The sequence below is a fragment of the Orbicella franksi genome, chromosome 6, assembly GCF_964199315.1.
Source record: "Orbicella franksi chromosome 6, jaOrbFran1.1, whole genome shotgun sequence".
Classification (NCBI taxonomy): Eukaryota; Metazoa; Cnidaria; class Anthozoa; order Scleractinia; family Merulinidae; genus Orbicella; species Orbicella franksi.
In genome coordinates this window covers 28,757,807-28,782,507 of record NC_138150.1, presented here as the reverse complement: position 1 = coordinate 28,782,507, position 24,701 = coordinate 28,757,807, and the positions used below count along the sequence as shown (strand labels likewise).

General features: G+C 39.1%; 3 protein-coding genes across 5 annotated transcripts; 2 read left to right on the top strand and 1 right to left on the bottom strand.

Moving 5' to 3' along the window:
- The first annotated feature begins 514 nt into the window (after positions 1-514).
- On the top strand, positions 515-23,048 carry LOC145489225 (uncharacterized). 3 transcript variants are annotated; one of them, XM_081468169.1, is made up of 4 exons: positions 515-2,384; positions 2,494-2,986; positions 3,451-3,586; positions 3,629-3,916. In XM_081468169.1, the coding sequence occupies exon 1, from the start codon at positions 515-517 to the stop codon at positions 1,694-1,696; it is 1,182 nt and encodes a 393-aa protein (XP_081324295.1). In that variant the 3' UTR covers positions 1,697-2,384; positions 2,494-2,986; positions 3,451-3,586; positions 3,629-3,916. The 3 variants fall into 3 exon arrangements, with proteins under 3 accessions (XP_081324295.1, XP_081324293.1, XP_081324294.1); XM_081468167.1 differs by having other exon boundaries at positions 515-2,986; XM_081468168.1 differs by lacking the exons at positions 3,451-3,586; positions 3,629-3,916 and adding an exon at positions 21,699-23,048 and having other exon boundaries at positions 515-2,885.
- On the top strand, positions 7,467-10,001 carry LOC145489227 (uncharacterized). Its single transcript, XM_081468171.1, has 2 exons — positions 7,467-8,524; positions 9,225-10,001. The coding sequence occupies exons 1-2, from the start codon at positions 7,507-7,509 to the stop codon at positions 9,404-9,406; spliced, it is 1,200 nt and encodes a 399-aa protein (XP_081324297.1). The 5' UTR covers positions 7,467-7,506; the 3' UTR covers positions 9,407-10,001.
- On the bottom strand, positions 10,745-19,662 carry LOC145489226 (ribosome biogenesis regulatory protein homolog). Its single transcript, XM_081468170.1, has 14 exons — positions 19,473-19,662; positions 18,977-19,049; positions 18,434-18,472; positions 17,453-17,491; positions 15,928-15,978; positions 15,604-15,654; positions 15,124-15,202; positions 14,536-14,643; positions 14,355-14,404; positions 13,528-13,593; positions 12,952-12,993; positions 12,382-12,477; positions 12,173-12,207; positions 10,745-11,671 (listed from the first exon to the last, which is right to left on the bottom strand). Exons 1-14 carry the CDS (start codon positions 19,637-19,639, stop codon positions 11,539-11,541), a joined length of 1,029 nt encoding a protein of 342 aa, XP_081324296.1. The 5' UTR covers positions 19,640-19,662; the 3' UTR covers positions 10,745-11,538.
- Positions 23,049-24,701: the final 1,653 nt, after the last annotated feature.

The following is a 24,701-nucleotide window of genomic DNA, read 5'->3' as shown; positions in this document are numbered from 1 at the left end:
CCAGGACCCAGTTGTTCGAAAGGTGGATAAGGCTATCCACCGGATAAATCACTATCCAGTGGATAAGTGTTAACAAAATAAACCACGCTATCCGCTGGACACTGATTTATCCAGTGGGTAGCGCTACCCAGCTTTCGAACAACCCCCGCCAGACTTTTCGCTCTGCACTGCGCGCGCATTGTGCAGACAAGTAAAAGATTGCTGATTAGGTTGCGCGCGCTGTAAAGACATTGGAGATCAGAAATAACAAAACTCTGCAATATATAGAGAAAAATGTACTACACCATGTATACCACTGTTTGATGTTAAACTATGCAATTTAATTTCGTTTTATTCAATGCAAGTCATTCCACCATCTCCAACACTGTTCTAAATCAATTAATATACGTCGTGTTAATTTTGTGCGTCATAGAAATTAATGACGCCATAAAGCAAACACTCATATCGAAAATAATTTTCTGTGCCTTGCCACGTGAAAAAATCGTGTCTAGTTGGACAGTGAAATTTCGTTATAATGGACAAATTCGTAACGTTTATGGGATATATACAGAGTTTTGTGGTGACTTCCAGAATAAACGAGAGCAGGGAACGTGCTAGCGCTTCTTCTGGGAAGAGAAACCACGCTAAAAGCAAAGCCAATCTCCCGCAGGAGAAATCTCACCCAAGAGCAGACCTGAACATCACGAAAGGCTCTAGTGGCGGCAGATTGAACTCCAGGGCTGGGGGCTCTACAGGTGCGGAGATGGAAGAGGCAGATGGGTCATCTGCGACAGACAGAGTATTCTTGCGCGGTGAAGTTGAGGAGGCGAGAAATCCGAGACCAAAGTGCAAGATGTTCGTCGACAACGAACAACCGAATAAATTCGTCAATGACAAGATTGACAGTTGTAGGAGTCAAGCTGTATTGCCACCAGTCGATACAGTTTCCAACTCGTGTTCTAATGCAGCAAGACATTTTGATAACATTGGCGTCATGGCTGCACAACGTCAAATATCAGCGGCAAGTCCTGAGAAGCTAAGCCAGTCAGTGAAGAAGCAAACTACTTTGCCCAGCTATTCAGCTGCTCGGGGCTTGCCGCATGATCAAATGACGCAGCAAAAGACGAGAGAAGATAATAAGGGGAACAAGGATTTGCAGCGGAGGAATGGTCTACCGGATATTTCTTCCACTGAAGGGAAGCCGCTTGTTCAACTTAAGCAACCTTCCATTGCCAGTGTTCCCATTCGGAGCAAAGCCACGCCTGTTCTCGTGGCCGACACCCTCAGCTTTGATCACGAGGGAGACGATTGGATTTCTCCGCAAAAGGACCAAAAATCTCGTCTTAAACTGCCAAAGTTAAAGAAAAAGAAGAAAGAAAAGAAAAGGAAAGACTTTGGCAGCTCCCATTCCAGTGGTCAGGCTGAAAAAGGTGGAATGGCTGGCGAGAAAGAATCCAAGAATCCAGTTGAAAAGGGAGGGAAGCTCTGTGCCGTGGAATCTAAATGCGAAGTTGCCGAAGCTGAAAAGTTATCTGAGGAAAAGAGTGTCGAAGGTGGAGGGGAAAGGCAAGTGGTCAATAGTAGAGAGCAAAGACAACGGCCACGCACGGCGCTTGGAAGATGGTTGAAGAAGAGAAGTAATTCTGTTGCACCAGCGCCATTTGATGATGTGATCAGTGACGGCCGCCATAATGGCTCCAAGAAGGTAACTCAATGAGTTAGTGAATGAGTGGGTCAGGCGTTTCTCGGACTATTGGCCGGGAGAGTAAGACATCTTCAATTCAGAAAAACGTATTTTTCTCACGTTATATATAGAGACACGTTTACTCCTTTTACAATGAAAAATGATCAAAGCCCTTCTCAAGATAGGTAGATTGCCCTGCGTATTACATGACTCAGCCACTAAGAAGGTCAAGAAGTGTAGTAATCAAAATGTGATTGAACAAGACTGTGTGTTTTACCATGTTGCATTCGTTTAACTGCACCCACGCTGTTCAATGTGACGTCTCGTACATACGTGTACGTGTTTATTTCCTGTTTGGATCGCGGCTCTTGCCTGACCAATATCCCTTGTCTATTAAGAGGGTGGCAAAGGTAGGGTATCAATAACGCATCACGCTGAATTTTTCTACTGATTAAATCACTCATCACGGATAATTCTTTTTTAATTTACCAATCACGCGTCACAAAAAAGAAGTAAATACGATAAATGCTGTGTAGGTATATGTGGGGGATTAATGAGATGTAGGCCGTGTAGGTTTATGCGGGCGATAAATGAGATGTACTGCTATGTAGGTATATGTAGGGGATTAATGAGATTTAGGCTGGTAAGTATATGTGGGGGATTAATTAGATGTAAGCTGTGTAGGTTTATGTGGAGGATTAATGAGATGTAGGCCGTGTAGGTATATGTGGGCGATAAATGATGTATTGCTGTGTAGGTATATGTAGGGGATTAATGGGATTTATGCTGGTAGGTATATGAGGGGGATTAATGAGATGTAAGCTGTGAAGGTGTATGTGGGGGATTAATGATATGTAGGACGTTTAGGTATATGTGGGAGATTAATGAGATATAGGATGTGTAGGCATATGTGGGGGATTAACGAGATGTAGGTAGGTATACGTGGGGGATTAATGAGATGTAGGCTGTGTAGGTATATGTGGGGGATTAATGAGATATAGGATGTGTAGGTATATGTGGGGGATTAACGAGATGTATGTAGGTATATGTGGGGGATTAATGAGATGTAGGCTGTGTAGGTATATGTGGGGGATTAATGAGATATAGGATGTGTAGGCATATGTGGGGGATTAACGAGATGTATGTAGGTATATGTGGGGGATTAATGAGATGTAGGCTGTGTAGGTATATGTGGGGGATTAATGAGATGTAGGATGTGTAGGTATATGTGGGGGATTAATGAGATGTATGCAGGTATATGTGGGGGATTAATGAGATATAGGATGTGTAGGTATATGTGGGGGATTAACGAGATGTATGTAGGTATATGTGGGGGAGTAACGAGATGTATGTAGGTATATGGGGGGGATTAATGAGATGTAGGATGTGTAGGTATATGTGGGGGATTAACGAGATGTATGTAGGTATATGTGGGGGAGTAACGAGATGTATGTAGGTATATGTGGGGGATTAATGAGATGTAGGATGTGTAGGTATATGTGGGGGATTAATGAGATGTAGGATGTGTAGGTATATGTGAGGGATTAATGAGATGTAGGTTGTGTAGGTATATGTGGGGGATTAATGAGATGTAGGTTGTGTAGGTATATGTGGGCAATTAATGAGATGTAGGCTGTAGGTATATGTGGGGCATTAATGAGATGTAGGCTATATACGTGTATGTGGGGGATTAATGGGATGTAATTTGTTTAGGTATATGTGAGGGATTAATGAGATGTAGGTTGTGTAGGTATATGTGGGGGATAAATGACATGTAGGTTGTGTAGGTATATGTGGGCAATTAATGAGATGTAGGCTGTGTAGGTATATGTGGGGGATTAATGAGATGTAGGCTGTGTAGTTATATGTGGGGGATATTTAGAGGGATGGTTGAGGAAGAATACCTGATTATATATCCAGGAGGTATTGTTTTAAAAGAGATTAAGAGAGCTGTGTATCCAGGAGGTATTGTTTTAAAAGAGATTAAGAGAGCTGTGTATACTGCGGTGGAGTTAACCAGCCGCCCAACCATCCGGGTGGTGTCGCACGTATAAAGCGAAAGAACAAAAGGCTTGGCTGTGAGCCAATGAGAAAGCACTGACGTCATAGCCAAACTGGACAAACGAGTTTCTGACAACGGCTGGATTTGATTATTCAAAATGGCGGACATACCATCACTTAAGGTTAAAATATGCTAATTTGCCAAACATTCCTTATATGCACGCTTATGTGCTGTAACGGCTTTGTAATTTATGCTATGCGTACAGTTATATATTAAAATACGCGATCACCTTATCTTGAGTATCTTATCTTATCTTGTGTATCTTGAGTTACAGTAGCCAGATTAAGCCTTGAATGATGACGTTCGTTTGAGGTTCTCTCTGCCATCTAATATTACACGTTACAGCGAAAGGGTACCGTCTACGAATGCTTACGAGCGAAAACAACTTCCGCTGCCTCGCCGCCTAAAGCATCACAATTTTCAATTTTGATTCTACCAGATATTGACTCCGCAACATTTAGATTTGAGGTCAATTCAGTAGCGAGATCCCCAAGAACTGGAAGATATGGAAGGAGAAATACTGTAATAATTACTTGGTTTGGAACAGGAAAGCCCCGAGTATCAACTTGCCAATTCCAAGGACATTATTGATGACGATGGCCTTAAAGTGTTCAAAGCCTTAAGCTATACTGAAGAAGAAGATGAAAACGATTGCCGTGTAGTAATGGGGAAGATGAAAAGGTATTGCATCGGGGAAGTAACGTCACGAGCGAGATTGTTTGAGCAGGCAACTGAGCAGGAGGGATAAAAACTTCCTACCGAAACGCTCGACAGCTTAACTCGGCTGAATTAAAAAGAACCTTGGTTTAGAGCTGCAATTTATGAGATTTTTTACGGTTTTCACACGATACTCTCATCTGCGTTCGACTGGTCTTGGGATAAAACATGAGCAAAGCACAAAGCAGCCACTTAGGATGACAGACTCCACGTCAAACAAGCTTAAGTGCATCGATCGACCTTTCAGCATGCATCCCGGCGAGTTACAGGAGATGCAAATATAGTGATCTTAACAATGGCGACGGCGACGCCGAGGACAACGCCTTGTAAAATTGAATTTGCCCAGGATGCCTATGGCTTTAAAGCCTCGCTCAGGCTAAATATGTAATGACAGCGTTCAGTTCTAAATGGAAATACGAAAAATTAGCAGTTCTACTCATCGTTCATCATTTTGTGTTGTTGCTTTGCAGAAGACGGCTATGAAATGTATAAAGATTTTAATTATTGAAGCTCGTTAAACCTTTTTTTTTTGGTGGTGTTCATTGACGTCGTGACTCGGTCCAAACTACGCTGGAGGAATTTAAAAGCGCATACAACTTTATTTCTACGGTTAGGCCTACGGTCCAGAGTAATCCGTCACGAAAACGGAGCTTTTCGAAAACGCTCCCCAAACCGAAGGAAATTGAAAACGTTGGCTTTGAGTGTTAGTGTGGACGGAAAACATTTGAAAACGGACCTTTTCGAACACGATAGGATCAGGAGAACCACGTAATTTCCCTGGCCGAGATTTCCTCAAACAAAAATATAAAACGACCGGTGATTGTTGCGTTTTTAAATTGCTCCGGTGTAGTATGGACGAAGGGGCCTAAGCTTCCTGGGGTCCTAAAGAAGTCAGTAATCAGACGGCGTTCTTCAATGAGTTCAAAGAGAAAAAAATCGGAGCACGTCCCGCGCAAAGGACCATAAATAAACACCGTAAGCAAAATAAATATTTCGGAGTGGAACTCTTTAAGGACCTCGATCAAGTTTAATATTCGTTATATGTTACCAGCATTATCACGAAGGCTGACCCGGGGGTTAAATAAAGTTTTACTTTACTTACTTTTACTGTCGGATTTATCAGAAGGAACCTGGAACACATTTAAGAAAACTGTTGTTATTCATTAGTTAGAGACCATCTGTGTGGGATTCACCTACCCAAAAGGAAATTCATGACGTCCAGATCTTGGGGATATAATTTATTATCGAATACCAGGGTATGTGATTCGCATACCTAAAAGGAAATTCATTACATCCCATCCAGATCTAAGGTGTACAGCGACAAGCCGTTCGTTTTGTTAAACATTTGTATTATCGAATACCAGGGTATATATGTGATCGGTATCTTGAATGAGCGTGTGTTATCTTTTCAGCCCTTTTAGATGAAATTCGAGCTGACCTTTTATACGATAGGCGGATTCGGATATGGTGTGTCATATTCTCTTGGTGTGATGCACTGCCAAAAATGATCGGTCTACAAAATGGACAAAAATAACACTGAAGCTCATAGCCCTTGTGCAAAGTTTAACTATTTTCAATTGAATTATTCCTTTAATTTGTATCACAACTGTTTGCACCCATAGTACCATGAGATCCATGAAGATCAAAGACATCAGAGGTCAAGAAAAAGACGAAAAAGACCAGAAAATGGTGTCACATCTGCCACGATTTGATGATCTTTTTTAAGACTCTATTTACTATCCAAGGAATGTGCAATAATTACCTGGAAGAGGGGGGGGGGGGGCTGGTAAATGGGTGAAATATGCCCCTAAACTAAGTCATACCCCCCCTCTCATTAAGCAAAAATTAATTTCAACCCCCCTCACATAATGATGCTTACCCCCCCCCCCCCGCCCCACCGCCCCTTGAAAAAAGTCTCCTCCAACTGATTCTCTCATAACTAGTTTACTTGTTGGAGTTCTTCCTCCGGTACAAACATCACTTCAAATGACTCTTCGACGTATGTCAAAGAGTCATTTGAAGAGTGATCAGAATCACTGGACTCTGATGAGCTTGTGTCGTCTTTGCATGAATTGGGAGATTTCTCATCTTCTACAGCATCTCTGGCACTAAGGTTCCCGGCCGCGTGGGTGAGAACTCGATCAATCAACTCAGCCTTGCTTCCACTTATCTTAAGACCTTTTTGCTTTAGATACATTTTCAGCTGCTTGTTGGTAAGCGCTTTTACATCTTTTTCAATTGTCCAAGAAAGAAGCCGAAGAGTGTTCCTTTCTCTTACTCTTTTTTTTTGGCTTTTTCGTCGAGGAACTCAAGGTGCTGTACATAACTTTTATATGCAGTCTCGTCCACGTTGTACTGGGAACACACCTATTGCAAAGACCTAGTCTTTCTTCAGATAGGAAAACATCAATTCATAGATCAGAACACCTTAGAGTTGATAAATTTGTCAGTTTTATTCCAATGTCAAATTTATATTTGAACTCTAATAACTCTTCCACTACTTTTCCAGTTTGCAAAAAGGAATAAAAAAGTAATGCCTCCTCTGCATGTATAAATTTTTACATCCAGCCCCCCTCTCTCTTGTTTTCATTTTCTCCCATGCCCCCCCTTCTAACTTTCCAACCCCGCCCCCTCCAGGTAATTATTGCACAGTCCCTTACTTTGAATGAATACTATCCTTCTAGTTCAAAGAACGTTCACTTATCACGGAAATCGAATTGGTAAATCACGCATCACGTGCTTGTAAAATAGCAAATCACATATCACGTTCCGATGTCCTGTCCCGCGTCACGCGGCTAATTTGGTCTCAATCACGCATCACGCTGCTAATTTTGGGGCGATTACGCGTCACGCAAAAACCCTTTGCCAACCTCTATTAAAGCGTCCGATAAAAACAAAAATAATAGATCATGTCTTATGTTAATGTAGTTCTTAAATCAAGACAATAACTTACTGAGCAGCTGAGGTTTCTTTATATTAATTTTTATAGGCCGAAACAGAGACCGGAACACCTGAATACGGAGAGGACGCGAACAAGGAGTCAAGGGCCTTAAATGGAGTAAAAATGGCGGAAGAACTAGCCAAAGAGAATGCAAATTGTTTTGTTCAAACAAGCCAAAGTGGTGTCATAAGCAGATCAGAGAAAGTTTCTTTAGAAGTTCCGCGCGATGATGGGGATCGAGACAGTGACAGACTGGACAAGAAGGATGAGCATAGTGACGACTCAGTCCTCCGCGCGGGTGGATGTTCATCTTCCAGTGTTGGAGGGCTTGATGAGAAACATGATGGCAAGCGGAAGCACTTGATAACACTGGAGATGAAAAGTGGAATTTTTGAAGCACCTACTGTTTCAAAAAAAGCTTATCGCTTCAGTGAGCCTGGCAAAACTATTTTCGTTAAACAAAGAGTAGAGAGGTCCTTTACACCGTTTACGGAGGAAACAAAGTACAAAGAGGAAGCAAGCTTATGTGCAGAAAAAGGATATGACCACGAGAGGTTTTGTCATAAGGAAAGCCCGCCGCAAACGGCCAGGCCACAGATAAATGAGCAGCCTTTCAATAAGGTTTCCAGTCACAAGAAGAAGGTTAAATTCAACCTGGAGCAAGAAGCTGCTGGTGGTGTATCAGACGATAGTGCCTTAGAGCGTCCAATGTCTTCTTTCTTGAGACACGACAGACCTGTCAGAAAACCATCGACTTTCCTTCAACAGTTCCAAGAACTTACTAACAATGACTGTTCATTAGCAGGCGCTGGTCATGATCCTCCACCTCCTCTGCCTGACTGCAAACCAAAATGGCAAGGTGCTGCACCCTGTCTGCCTGCAATCATGCCAGGAAAGAAACAATATAGAAAAAAGAAGAAACTACAACTGGAGGACGATTTTGAAGGCTGGGGTGAACCAGAGCCTGCCGAAGTGAAACGTATATTGGAGCGGCCTATATCAGCCAAGCTTCCCCGCTATCCCCCACACTGGGACCCACTTCCCAACGAAAGACCCCAAGGGAGAGGTGGACAAGGACACTGCCTCGGAGTTAATTGGAAAAAACCCGAGCGAAGCGCATTATCAAACTCGTATTGTGACGGTATGCACACGTTATTTAGCGGTAATAAACGTTCTCTTTTGTTATGCTCTGTTAACTATTCTCCGTTAACTTCAAGCACAAGTCGTATTTGATCGAAGAATTCTCCGGCATTACAGGCCCTGGTTTGTAGCAAAATGTTCTACAATCCTGGCACAGAACTTGGCCTGTTGAATAGCATCGGTGTATCGGAGAACGACCGCGTCTGATGTTCTTACCACATTTTGAAGTCTTCTTTGGTCTATTTAACAATTAGATTATGAGCTCGAGATTTCTATCAACTATTACGCATAGAAATTAAATAGAAAGCAAATAATCTTATCGTCTTAGTATAAATTTAGCAGTCGTTCAAAACTTTATCTAAATCCTCTTCACAGACACTTCGAAAACGATGCAAAGAAGCCGCCGTCATTTTGTTAACATAAGCTTTCGCAATAACCCAACGTTTCGTTGGTTATCTGGAAGATATCGTTACATTATTAGACGGGCCTGAATTACCACCCCCTTTTTTCCCTCAGAGTAAAGCATAAATCCAAGAACTGTCTCTTGACATTGGCTTTTGGTTAATTTTATAAAAGTACCATTCTTTATTTTTGCTCTTAACTAACTCCAAGCTATCAAATGCTTAGGTATTTCAGACATAACTCGTGAAGACTTGTAGTACTCGCGCAAACGTACGTCTCCTCCTCTTACTTACTTACAGAACGAGCTGAATCGCCACGGAAAAGTTTATTCGTGGATCACCCTTTTCTAGGGCATGACCAGTCTAAAGCGGAAGAGCCTCGAACGTGGTGCAGATTCACGAGGTTTAACAAGTCATTTTACCAGAATCCTCCAAGAAGACGAGCAGCTGAGGACAATGTTGACATACAAGATGTCGAGTAACCATTGGCTGACTGTAAAAAAACTAAAGCGAGTACAGTTTGTTTCCTATCGAAGGATTGTTGATTTCGGCAAAAATTTTGCCCAAAATTTCCATTTTTTGTAAGATTTTGAATTTGTTAAGTTTTTTGTATTTTTTTAACAATAAAGAAAATCTCCATTGTTTTCGAACACCTGGAGCAATTTGATTGGTTGATTGTTATTAATCCATGGAACTAGTTTTGTCGTGTAGCATAGCGGCTTTCATTATTTGAGCGTCGAAAAGTATTCGGTTTTGAATCAAATACAAGTGTGTCAAAACGAATCTTCGTGCGAATCTGTTCTTCGAAATTGTGTTCCCCCTACGCGTTCGTTTTCATGCGAATCAAACTCATTTTCATATGACACGTTTTGCACGTTTTGATTCCTGAAATGTTTTTTTGCCAGAAATCGGAAATCGCCTATTCTTAATTCGCAGAAAAAAAACCCCACTATTTTGCTCTTAATCCAGGTTATGAAATGTAGATATTAAAGATAAATTCGTCAAGAAGCAATATGTTTTCCAGAGTACGGAAGAACGATCAGTACCGCCTCGAAATTAATGAGCTTGTTGATCATTCCTGCCCAATAAATCAGCACGGCCGGTGCGTTACAAGATGTAAGAAATACACCAGATTGATAAGAATGAGTATTATTGCAGCAAGGATCAATTGATTTGTTTGCGATTTCTCCAGGAATAGGCTTCGAACCTCACACAACACTTCCAGCATGTGCCTGGGTTCCTAATCTATCTTTGAGTTCCCTTTAAGATAAGAAAAACTCTATTTCAAAACCATTTCTAACTTTTACAAATGGTCACTTGTTAGCTAAAACTTTTATTTGCAGGAGTCTGGAGGAGTACGAAGAAAAAAATAAGCAAGTCTAGCATGTATTTGGTTCCATCATAAGGTTTCTTTCTTATTAACCTTTTACTCGTCGTTTCATGTTAGCTAAAACGAAAACGAGTGTCACTGGATAAACAAGAGGGTTAATAATAATTATGCTGGTGTGAAGTCCAAGGTGTCTCTTCAGACTTTCGTCGTGAGGCTGCTGTTAGCCTGAGCCCTGATCTACAACAAAAAAAATCGAAAAAAGGCCCAGGCCTTCCCTGCCATACTTAAATCCGATGTTTGTCTGGTCTTGCAGACAATTCGTTATATTGATGTGAAGTTTATATGAAATAATTCATATATGAACTGCGGTTGTAGATGACAGTGAAGAATGATCATCGCAGTTAATTTTCCAATTTAAGCAATTGGAAAGAAGAAGCCTGAAAAAAAAATCAGGGCTTCAACGGGATTCGAACCCGTAACTGCGATGATCATTCTTCACTGTCATCTACAACCGCAGTTCATATATGAATTATTTCATATAAACTTCACATCATTTCACTCCTCACGGGAAGATATGAACTCAATTAATTGACCTCGCTCCCAATGTGTGGCTTCATAGCTCAGTTGGTAGAGCATCGCACCGGTATCGCGGAGGTCACGGGTTCGAATCCCGTTGAAGCCCTGATTTTTTTTTCAGGCTTCTTCTTTCCAATTGCTTAAATTGGAAAATTAACTGCGATGATCATTCTTCACTGCCAATTCGTTATATTATCACTGACCACACCTGTCTCAAAGTGCGGTGAGCGTTATAGACCCTTTTCATAAATGGCTGCTAATTTAATTTCTTTTGTATGCATTTAAATTAGCCTTCCTAAACTTGTTTCAGAGTAAAAATTCTTTTGAATTACCAACTTCAAATTGAGGCTAGTAAGGCTAATTTCAATACTTGCAAAAGAATTTATAATTGGCCGCCATTTATGAAAGTGGTCAATGTTACGCCACTTTAATAATTGAGAATACCGCGTAATAATAATAATAATAATAATAATACTAATACTAATACTAATACTAATACTAATACTAATACTAATAATAATAATAATAATAATAATAATAATAATAATAACAATAACAATAATAACAATAAATTCATAACCCAGTAGGGGAGGTCGAAGATAGAGTTTAGCATGTACATTTTAGCAATCGTCACAAGATAATCATTTTCGCTTCATTTTCTCTAAGACAAGCTCAAAGAGATTTTCATTTCAAGAGATCGACGTTATATTAAACTTTCGCTTTCTTCTTTCCCGATTTTCGTCCAGAGTTGCCGGCCGGTTTCTTGTTTTTTCCTTGCAAGCTGGACTTTGTTTTTCCTTTCTTTCCTTTGCCAGTTCCTTTCCTCTTTGACTCTCCCGCCCTAAAAAAGTTTGGAAAAGAAAATAAAGTTCCGCAGGTATTCTCTTGATTGTTACCCTAAGTTTCTTGGACGAAGCGAGAAAAGGCTCTAAATTTGGGCCACTGAGAAGACCCCTTGATTCAGGAGGAGGAGGCGTGGGACAGACCGGGGGACAGGGAGTAAGGGCAGGGGTGATGGGAGACCGGGAGCAAAGACCAGGGGGAAGGGGGACAGGAAGCAAGGACCAGGGGGAAGGGGGCATGGACCAAGGACCAGAGGGAAGGCGGACAGGAAGAAAGGGGGGACATGGACTAAGGACAAGGGGGCAGGGGAACAGGAAGCGAGGAGGGACATGAACCAAGGACCAGGGGGGAGCGGGACAGGGAAAGCTGAACTGACTACTACCGCACCGTTTTTCCGTCCCTTCTTTAGTACCTCTCGCGCTTCTGTACTTTTTCTATTGCGAAAACTTCATGCAGTGAATCCGCAAATATATTTTTTTTCCTACTTCCCTTCACGTACCTTTTCTGTGTTTCCGTTATGTACTGGCTGACAGCCTGAAAAAGTTAGCAAAATAGGCGTCAAGTCAATGTCATCAGTAATTATGGGATCTCAGTACGATATATCCTGATAGCAGTCTCGTGCCCAAAAATCTTCCATAGTGTCGTATTCGAATCAAGCTTCTCGTGAACGTAACGCAAGTACAGCCGAGCTTTGTAAAGTACATGTACCTTATTAACGTCCAATGGGTCTCGCTTGGCAATTTTTTCCGCCAGCTCCCTACTTCGGTTTCGTTCACTTGACAAGTCGCCGGCCACTGGCTCAAACTAAAATTGAATAAAAATGAAGTAAACAAAAAATAAAATAAAATAAAATAAAATAAGAGATGCCCTCCTTCACAACACGCGACGATCCACAACTCGATGACTTTTTATTGTTGTGAATTTCGCGAAGTTTCCGGGAAAAACAAGTCATCAGACATTTATGATCAGAACAGCTGCAAACAACGTTTTATTCCTAGCAAACAAAAATTAATGAAAAAACCAGAAAGACTTGACTGTGCTCAAGAAACAAGGAGAAACACCCGCATATTGGTTCACGTTTTTCCTAACACTTCTTTCGTGCTCTGTTCACTTCCTCAGGTATAACGTAGTCTATAAGCTTTTATATATGTAGCAGAACAGAGCATGGTCAAGTCTTTCTTGTTTGTCGAGCATTGCTAATGTCAAGTCACAATAAGACGTGATGTCTTCCTTCGCAAAACAAGCTTGTCCGTCCTTTCACTGCTACTGCGGTCTTACCTGTCGTTTCTTTCCAGTTTTTCTAGGAATCTTTTCTTTGGGCTGAAAATTAAAACATAAAAAAACTATCAACCATTGTTTCAACAATAAATTGTTTTAGTTGAGAGCGGGAAAAAAAATTGCACGAAAAAGTCACCTGATTTTCGGGCGCGGTTCCTGTTAATGATTTTCCCACATAAGTAAAAGATGCCAAGTCGCTTTCCATTTTTAAAAACTCTCTTAGTTTTCATTTTAGCCATCAGTTTTCTACAAACATAATACTTAGATATACTTTGATTGTTCCCTTTTATTGTATTGATCTAGAAAAAAAAAATTGTACCTCATAGTTATGTAATTTCCTTTTTATTTAATTTTTAAACTCTTTGTACATATAACTTTGAGGTAATTTTCACATTCTAAATTCGTTAAATCATGCAGTCTTAATTTTACGAAGGGCCCCTTTTGATAGCAGCCCATGGCTGATGGGGCTACCCTGCCTAAATAAAAATGACTTGACTTGGCCTGTTACTGAAAAACAAAACAATTCCCACAATTTGGTTTACATGTAGTTCTTACCAAATTGCAAATGATACTTACCAACTTTTCCGTGAATTTTCCCAGAGATGCAGTTGAAAGTCTGCTGACATTTATTTTTGTTGAAACCTGGATTAATGTATCACACAGCAAGAACTTTAGTCTACATGTTCATGTAGCTTACATGTTACTTTGTTTACTTCAGTGTATTCTTTTTGTGTGTGTCTACACGTATGTTTGTTTGTTTTTTGTCCCTGACCTAAACAAGTAAAAAAAATCTTTTCCTTCAACTGGCTGCCTGGCATTTTCAACTCTTAGGTGATTTCACAGTTACATGTAGTAGAGAGAATGGTTATGAAACCTGGCAAAGTTCTTTGTAGTATGTTTTTGTTGGCTATTTTGGGGGTTGACCCTGCACAAAACTTGGCAAAATACAAAAGGTGATTGTGTTGCGATTATGTAATTCAGACATAATCAATGAGCAGGTTCAAGGTCGACTTTCCAACATAAATCTAGCCTGTTTGTTTGCTTCTTTGATGTTTGCTTAACCATTTTCCTCTATTAAGGTCAACTATCAATGACTCTTGATCTCATGTCAAATTCTCCTTTGTTTCAAAGAAGGGAGCAAAAAGCAATAAGAGAATCTTGCAGTTTCTCTGATGTCACTTAGGGTATTTTTCCATACACTCCTTCATTTTTGTTTTCATTCTACAACATTGTAATTCCTAACTCTTTCTACATCAATTAAAGTTTTTGTTGTTTGTTGTCATGTTGGTCATAAGAATCAAGCACCTGATCACCTGCTTGCTAGTGATCCCAGCAAGAAGAACATGTCTTTAAACAGAGAGAATTTGGACATCAGTGCTCAGTACTCACAGATTTGTGCTCACCTGTTCTTTGCTTTGTCGTCCAGATGTTGGGGCAAGGTCCTTATTTGGAACTAAAAAAAGACAAAATGATCAATTATTATTTAAAAACTTGCATGCTGCACAGTGTGTAGATTAACTCAAGACACATCTGTGATTGTACATGTACAGTATATTAAACAACAAAACAAAACATTTCACTTACTAGGAATCTTTCTGTTTCTTGCAATGTTTCTCAGCCGCTGATATTCATTCTTGGCAACTCTTTCCTTTTTGGCTTGATTTTTTTTCTCAAACTGATCTTCATAGGGATCTAAGAAAAACAAAACAAATGTATGACCAGGAGTTCCATTAATGTTTTTAGCAGGAGGGCAACTTGTTTTTGCAGGTGGTCCAAACATTTTGAACTGAACTTCTTTATAAGAAAAACTTTCTTCTAGATGGTCAAACCAGGCAGGCAAAATCGTCCTCAGAACTGGTCAATTTGACCGGTGCTTGGTCCTTAAATACATGTAGGAACCTGCATGGCCCCTTTAATCAGATATGTATGCAATGGCATATAAGGTACACTTAAAGTGCTGGTATGTTATTCAATAATTATGTTGAATTTTCTGTTTGTATGATTGCCTTGTGTACATGAACCACCAAATCCTCAGTCCATGAGTTGGAAGCCACACAACTCTTTTAAACTGGACAATGAAAAGTCTCAATCTCGCCATCATGTCCAAATTAAATAGACCAGTTGAAATTAATACTGAACAGTCAGGCAGTTTTCAAACAGGAAACACTGTACCTGCATTCTGAGGAACCTCTATCAGCCACTCCTTTGTTTCATCATTGCCCCTCTTGTATCCATAACGTGGCTTCCATTCCTGAGAGCCATTGCAAAATGTTTAATTACATGTAATTAACACATTACAGTGCCGTTAATTTACACTCATAAAGCTATGTCCTAGATACCATGCATTTGTCCAATTGCAATTCTGTGAAAGACTAAGTACTGTATGAAACATGTATTACAGAAAGAGTAAATTGCAGCAACTATATAAAGTGTTACAAAGGGAAATATATAGACTATTGAGTGAAACATTTTGAATTCTGGCACTCTACATTGCATTGGTAGTTTTTTTTTTTTTTTTTTACATGTAAACACCTTTGAGTATGATTTTCTTTTCATAATTTCAAAGCAGTAACTACATTTTGTACAGTGTACATGTACACCAGTTTGTAAGAGACAGAATCAACTAAATTGCATCATACATGTGTTACCAACCTGAGTGTTTTTGTCCAATATCATTCTCTCTCGCTTCTTTTTTGCTATGCCCTGTAAAATTAAGAATATACTGTAAAATGTGACTCATATGACTCATGTGAGTCTTGGTTCAACATGAACATTTGCCAAATCATTCGAACTTAAACAAAATATATTGTTAATGGATTAATAAACAGCTGTATTACAACAATGTACATGTCTTTTGAAGTAAAAGTGAAAGACATTATAAAAGTAGCGTAATTCCTACAAGGTACATGTAAGCACAAAACGGAATGACACGTCATGTACACAGTGTGCACAACCTGTACAGATTAAACATCTTACCTTTCTTTTGGCAAATTCCTCCCATTTTGAAGGTAATTTTGGTTTAGGGATCTGAAATATTAAGATGAGAAATTTTTATAGTTACAAAAGTAAGAGATCTGAAATTTAGAGCACTGCAGTTGATCTTAAACACGATAATGTACATGTAACAGATGAGTATTCTTTCTCCCCTTGCTATTTTTATAAGGCAGTGTTAATAAATATGGCAATGTAAACTTTAGAGCAGATTATACTGTTGCGTTGACCACTTTGCTAGGTCTGAACATACAGTGCATAGTCTGCATAAAGCCAATGATCAACTTAGTTTCTGGAGCAATAAGCTTCTACAAGTAATTCTAATCCTTCTTGAATGGATGCAAGTCCTCAGCTGTAAGGTTACCCTAACAACATCAAATGTGCCAAGACCCATTTACAGAAGTCAAGTCAATTAATATTTGACTTAAAGAATAGCTTTTATTGTGCTTGGACTTGTACCATCCATCAATTTGACGGTCATTTAAAAAAACAAATCAGTTGACCTGTAGTGCTAGAAAAAGCTGTTACGAGAACTATCCGTGTAAGCAAGATGAAAAGCCAGGAAGACAATTTGCCGACTTCTTCCTTGCCTGCATTGAAAGTTTCCTACTGTAACTACAGTAAACACCCGCGTATAAGAACCTAGAATTTTTGGGTTCAGGCTGAATGGGTTCTTATATTTTGGGGTAGTTTTTCCGAACTCAGGCTGATTAGGTTCTTAGTAGGTTCTTATTTGTAGGAGTTGTCATAGTGATACCATTCAGAGAGCTACTGTAGTACTAGTATGTCATAATGGTTGAACATTTGTATTTTAAACCGCAAAAATGCGAAGCCTTATTTTTTAAACAATAATAAATTCAGTATCATAGGCTACCATATTTACAGTTGTATTTGATAATAATGTAAATTGTTAACAGCAATATAAATATATAAATAAAAACAGCAAAAATAAATAAAAACCCAATTTAGGGAATTAAAATTGAACCAATTTGAAAATAATCAAATACAATGTGAAACAAAATATTAATTTTCTTGCATATTGAAATAAAGATGCATTGTACTGTACACAGAAAGAACAAACATTTTCTTTGGGTATCACTGTTACAGTTGGAATGAAAAAGACAAGCAGTAATGTGTATTTCACATGAGCAAAAGTCAGGGCACTCTACAGATTCAAGTCCCAAGGCTACACCAGTATAGTTTTATACAGTATTCTATACTCTGTATTTAAAAGATTTTCAATTAAACAAATAATTTTCATGGTGTTTCTCAGAAATTTCACAATTTCTATCAATTAAAATCCAGTATTTTGGCTACAAAATAAGAGTGTTTTTTTGTATAAGAACCTATTGTTCTTTGCCAGCCTAAATAGGTTCTTATATATTTGGGTATTAAAATGCCCAATTTCAGCCTGTAGGTTCTTAAATCACTAGGTTCTTATATGCGGGTGTTTACTGTAATATGATACCTTCCCCTGATTTTTTTGATATTAAATTTACTTTGTACTTACAGGTTTCTCTCTTGGTATAACTGTATGAGGCTCAGGTAACTGTCAAAGAATTTGAAATTAATGGGATTAATGGGATAATCAGTAATCACATGTAATATATCCAACAAAGACGTGTTAAATGAAAGATAACAATATACATGTCACACCAAAAAAAAAAAAAACAAAAAAAACAGAAGAACATTAACTACGTAATTGAATGACTAATTAATGATTTGATTATGAAATCGAGATTTCTATGGGGTGATAGCTGAATCAACTATCACCTCATAGAAATTGAGAGCAAATAATCTAATTGTTTTACTGAAATTAATGCAAATAATGGTTTCCAGCTATTTCTCCACCTATTATTAAACTTTACGCTTTAGCAAAATTGCAGGGACTGAATTTTCATTGGAAATACATGTACAATGTATGCTGTTGTCTACACTTCCACCCATTTTTTCAGTATTTTTGAGTTTTTAAAGTCAAGAAACTGTAAATGTCCTTTGTTTAGTCTTCTTAGGAATTTAATTATCCATTTGCATCTAAACATTCCTCGAAAATGCCAGGAAAACAGAAAAACCTTGCCATTTCGTAGATGACCGACAGCCACTGCACTCTACTGGCTGATAGTATACGAGTAGCTCAGCCAATCAGATTGTAGCATTTGCACGATTGTGCTGTATGTTACAGAAAGACTATTAATAACAAAAGGTCATGATTGTTAGGGCGTATATACAGTGAAACGCCACCTTATGGACACCCTGTTAATATAGCCACCTCGTTATTATTGCCAGAATAAACTCAGTCAGTCATTTAACGAGCCCCTTTAATGTAGTCACCCCGTTAATAAGGTCAGATTTTTGTGGCCTGTTGGCAACCAGATTAACAGGGTTCCACTGTACATGTATTTACATTCTTCGGTATTCTCTAAAATAAGAAATGCAATGCAATATTGTTTACAAAGGTTGTACTCAGGTTAACAAGTATCATTCAAGTTACCTTTGCAAGAACCAGACCTTCAGATCTCTCATTCGGAAGCTAAAAATCAAAATAATAACACTGTTAAACAACAAATTTTACACTGTCAATGACTAATGCAGCAAGAGCAATTAACAGAAACATGGCTTTATAAGTTTGATGCAACAGACACTGTAGAGTAAATCAAACCCAATTGAACTGAATTTCGATCAAACTCAATCGAATTCAATCCATGGATTGAGCTCGATTGAGTTCAGCAATCAAATGAAATTAAACTCGCACAAAAATAATTAGACAAACAACCTCAATCACATGTTTGATTTCCTAACTCTCGATTTTTGTAAAACTGGTGTTGAAAATCAGCGACAAGTTTTTCGAGGCTCGACTTACTTCAGTATAAAATACGCTTTCCATGTTTTTGAGACTAGCATTGAGTTTGTTTGGGTTTGATTTCTTTGATTGAGTTCGACTGGTTTGGAAATCAAACTGATTTGGTTGGATTATCAAACTCAATTGAATTCGATTTCCCAATGTCTGATTGACTATGCTGGGAATAGACTGTACCTTCCAAATGGCATTAAATAGCAACTGGGTGTTGTCTCTGGCAAGATTCCTGAGGAAATCCTCTTTGTTCTTCCTGCAAAAAAGATGCTTCCACGCTTTCATACCCTGACCAAAACACCACAGTGCATTTCGAAAATTATACGAGATAAATATTAAATCAATCGAAAAAAAACTCAGAGGAATCAAATAGCATTGTAGCCCATAACATCCACTGTTTCAAGAAAAAATCTCGTTGTGACTGATCAGTGAGTAACAGAGATAATGGACTACCCAGGCTATTCGCACGAGAAACTCTTTCTTAATATTTGATGTCTAACTAGTGGAGTGCCGCTAGAACGAATGAACGCTTCCAACAAGCCTTGTACAAAGAATGGACACTATCTCTTTAATTAGATCTTGATAGAGATAAATATATCAAGTCTTTCACTGAATTTTCTTCCTACATGTATGTTGATTCTGCACGTGTAGTAACGCTTGCTGCCTAGTATTAACTTACCTAAATTCTCGTATATCAATCGGCTGAAGATCTGTAGCTAATAAATTTCCAATGTCTAGATCCGGATCTATATCTTTTATGACTTCTGTCGATTTAAACTTCTCTCTAGTATTCTTTTCCGCTGTAGATAACACTAATGCCACATCAATCTCCATGCTGTCCGCCATGTTGAAATACACACGCACTCGGAGCATGACGGGAAAAATCTCCGATAGCGAGGTTACAAAGCCCTAGAAACACCGGAGGAGTGGGCAAATCAGACAGGTTTAGTCTAGAATAGGGTTTAACTTACCGTGGGAGAGGACAGGGCATAGACAATTTAGCCTGGAGCAGGGTTCTTTACCTGTGGTTATATACAGTAGAAACTTGGAAGTGATAATGACTTTCTCAGATATTGTTTTATTCGAGTGAGCGGTAGAAATTGAGCCTTGTTAAAGTGAAGCATGAGCAAGTGATTGCAGTTCCTGATCATGAAAGAAAATTGTCGAATAAATTTCCATCTCCACAAGACGACTTCAGACCCATTTGTCACTTACTAGTCGTTCTCGTGCCCAGTGCTAATCGTTTTAAAATGTCGTTATCACCACGTGACCAAAAGAAACGGAGAACAACAAGTTCCGGTCGTCCATTTCCGCGGCGCCCTCGTGTACGTGAGTTGCCTTAACTATCAAATTGACATCAGTTCTTTTATGCGTCTGTCCTCTTATTGATAATAAATTGCGTCATAGCATTGTCAAACTGGCTGTGGAATGAGGAGAAAAGACGCCGTAAACTTGACGTAAACAATAGGGTGGCAGAGGTGGGGTACCAATCATGCATCACGCTGAATTTTCTATTAAATCACGCATCACGGAGAACGCGCCACGTAAAAAGAAATAAGTACATCGCCAATTTTACTTTCTCGACCCTAAAAGCGTCGTTAAAAGAAGAACTCTGCTGATTCAACCACAAAAATGCATCGGAAAATATGTGACCTCTCAGGCGAAAACGTCCCTTACGGTATCCGTTCGAACGGCTGAACGCAAGGCAAGTGAACGGATAATTTGAATAACGATAGTCAATTTACTTGTTCCAAGATATCTCAAGACTACTTGGTTCTACATGAGTTGATAAGCACTGAGTATAATGAGTAATGACTCTAGAAACGATTTAATGAAATGCAAACTGTGAAGGTAAATGTGATGGATTCATGAGATGTGGGCTGTGTAGGTATATGTTGGTAATTAATACGATAAATGCTCTGTAGGTATAGTGGGGGATAAATGAGATGTAGGCTGTGAAGGTGAATGTGAGGGATTCATGAGATGTGGGGTGTGTAGGTATATTTTGGGAATTAATACGATGAAAGTTGTGTAGGTACATGTTGGGGATAAATGAGATGTAGGCTGTGTTGGTATATGTGGGGGATTAATGAGATGTATGGTGTGTAGGTACATGTGGCGAATTAATGAGATATATGGTGTGTAGGTATATGTAGGGGATTAATGAGATGTAGCCTGGGTAGGTATATGTGGGGGATGAATGAGATGCATGGTGTGTAGGTATATGTAGGGGATTAATGAGATGTATGGTGTGTAGGTATATGTGGGGGATTAATGAGATGTATGGTGTGTAGGTATATGTGGGGAATTAATGAGATATATGGTGTGTAGGTATATGTAGGGGATTAATAAGATGTAGCCTGGGTAGGTATATGTGGTGGATTAATGAGATGTATGGTGTGTAGATATATGTGGGGAATTAATGAGATATAGGGTCTGCAAGTATATGTAGGGGATTAATGAGATGTAGGTATATGCAGGGGATTAATGAGATGTAAGCTGTGTAGGTATATGTGGGGGATTAATGAGATGGAGGCTGGGTAGGTATATGTAGGGGATTAATGAGATGTATGGTGCGTAGGTATATGTGGGGAATTAATGAGATATATGGTGTGTAGGTATATGCAGGGGATTAATGAGATGTAGGCTGTGTAGGTATATGTGGGGGATTAATGAGATGGAGGCTGTGTAGGTATATGTGGGGGATTAATGAGATGTATGGTGTGTAGGTATATGTGGGGAATTAATGAGATATATGGTGTGTAGGTATATGTAGGGGATTAATAAGATGTAGCCTGGGTAGGTATATGTGGTGGATTAATGAGATGTATGGTGTGTAGATATATGTGGGGAATTAATGAGATATAGGGTCTGCAGGTATATGTAGGGGATTAATGAGATGTAGGTATATGTAGGGGATTAATGAGATGTAGACTGTGTAGGTATATGTGGGGGGTTAATGAGATGGAGGCTGGGTAGGTATATGTAGGGGATTAATGAGATGTATGGTGCGTAGGTATATGTGGGGAATTAATGAGATATATGGTGTGTAGGTATATGCAGGGGATTAATGAGATGTAAGCTGTGTAGGTATATGTGGGGGATTAATGAGATGGAGGCTGTGTAGGTATATGTGGGGGATTAATGAGATGTATGGTGTGTAGGTATATGTGGGGAATCAATGAGATATATGGTTTGTAGGTATATGCAGGGGATTAATGAGATGTAGGCTCTGTAGGTATATGTGGAGGATTAATGAGATGTAGGTATATGTGGGATTGGATTTACTCTATGAGGGATATGGGCTGTGTAGGTATATGTGGGGGATTAATGAGATATAGGTATATGTACAGAATTAATGAGATGTAGGACGTGTAGGTATATGTAGGGGAATAATGAAATGCAGGTTGGGAGGGGATATTGGGGGATATTTAGGGGGGTGGTTGAGGAAGAATACTTAATTATATATCGAGGTATTGTTTTAAGAGAGATTAAGAGAGGTGTGTATATTGCGGTGGAGTTAACTAGCCGCCCAACCATCCGGGTGGTGTCGCACTTATAAAGCGTAAAAACAAAAGGCTTCGTTGTGAGCCAATGAGAAAGTACTGACGTCATAGCCAAACCGGACAAACGAGTTTCTGACACCGGCCGGATTTGATTATTCAAAATGGTGGACATACCTTAATTTAAGACTGTAATATGCTAATTTGCCAAACATTCTTTATATGCACGCTTATGTCCTGTAACGGCTTTGTACTTTATGCTATTCATCGATTGTATATTAAAATACGCGTTCACCTTGTGTATCTTTTTTTGACTTACAGTAGCCTGATTAAGCCTTGATTGATTACGTTCGTTTAAGGTTCTCTCTGCGGCCATCTAATATTACCCGTTGCAGCGAAAAGGTAGTTCAAATTTCGTCGACAACGTGCACTGTCTACGAATGCCTAGGAGCGAAAACAACTACCGGTGTCTCGCCGTCTAAATCATCACAATTTTCAATGTTGTTCCACCAGATATCATTGTCTCCGCAACATTTAGATTTGAGGTCAATTAAGTGGAGAGATTCTCGAGAACTGAAAGCTATGGAAAGGGAAATACTGTAATAATTACTTGGTTTGGAGCGGGAATGCCCCGAGTATCAACTCGCCATGTTCAAGGACGTTATTGATGGCGATGGCCTTTAAGTGTTCAAAGCCTTAAGCTATACTGAAGAAGAAGATGCAAACGATTGCCTTGTAGTAATGGGGAAGATGAAAAGGTCTCTCGTTGCTTACACAACTGTCTTCTCGAGCAGTATAAAATGATACCAAACTCTAACGTGTGTTATCGTTTCAGCCGTTTTGGACGAAATTCGTTCTGACCTTTTATACGATAGCCTTCGGATATGGTGTGACATATTATCTTGGTCTGATGCACTGCTAAAAATGATCGGTTGACAAAATGGACAAGAATAACGCTGAAGCTCATTGTAGCCCTTGCAGCGACTGACAAATTCCAAAACGGGACGAAACAAAACGAGCTCTAGGCGTGTCGCGACAAACTAGTGGGTGGGACTACTTTACAGGTCGTCTTCAAGGGTAGACATGTAAACCACGGAAAACCAAAGTTGACGGTTATCGGCGATTTATTACATCAAAATAAACTGATCGTAACCTGAAATAACAATATGCAACGAAATTCTATCAATTTAGCGGAAAAGTTTGTAACAAATAGTCGAAACTTACACGAGACAAACTAACGACTTGGAATCGATAACATAACGAAATTGAATAACAATACATCAAAAAATAGCCAGCGTAAATACTACGCTAAGATACTGAATATGATGCAATCACAGAATTACACAACAAAGGAACTGATGAACAGCTGATTGCTCTCGAACCTAAAAGGTGGGCGGTCACTCTAGTAACATTAAGAACATTTTCTAATTTAGACGATTATAAAACAATTAACGCTGTACAAATGTTCGTTTGTATTCCTTCGCCCATAGCTATAAAAACGTAACTTGACAAAGGTACTCACATATCGGTCCCGCTTGAGCCAAGGGTTAGGAAATCAAAGAAAACCAAGAGTTCAAGGTTGACTAGGCCTCGCGAGATGGAACGAAAAACTACTTTAAAGGGACGCTAACTCAGCTTTTATATGCGCGTGGTGACGCTTAAAGGTCCAATTACAAAACCAATAAAAAGGAAGTAAACATTGTAACTACGTTCGTAACTAAGATATCGAGACAATTATTAACTAATCAGAATTGGCCTTTGTATATTGTCCTTAACACTCATAGTCCTTCTGCAAAGTTTAACTTTTTTCAATTGACGTATTCCTATAATTTATATACAATTGTTTGGACCTGTCGCACCATGAAGATCCACGAAGATCAAAGACATCAGAGGTCAAGAAAAGGAGGAAAAAGGCCAGAAAATGGTGTCACGTCTGCCATGATTTGATGATCTTTTTAAAGACTCTTTTTACCCGTTTACTTTGAATGAATGCTATCTTTCTAGTTCAAAGAACGTTCACTTATCACGGAAATCTAATTGGTAAATCACGCATCAAGTGCTTGTAACATAGCAAATCACGCATCACGTTATGATGCCCTGTCCCGCGTCACGCGGCTAATTTGATTAGTGAGTTTTATTCAAAATGACACGAACATTGTCAATGGCTTTTCTCGTTTTTTTGATTGGCTACTTAAAAAAGTCCATAAAATCTCATTGGTTAAAAGGTTGACAGTTTGACAGCTGAAAGTTGAACTTGAAAACTTGCATAAATTAACATTTTATCTGTCTGTATTCTTATTGATGATAAAAACGAGCCAATCAGCGCGCGAGAAATTAGACAGTTATTGTAAAAATCCCTATTGACTGTTCCGTGAGAAGAAGCTTTTCGGCATGTGAAACCCTTC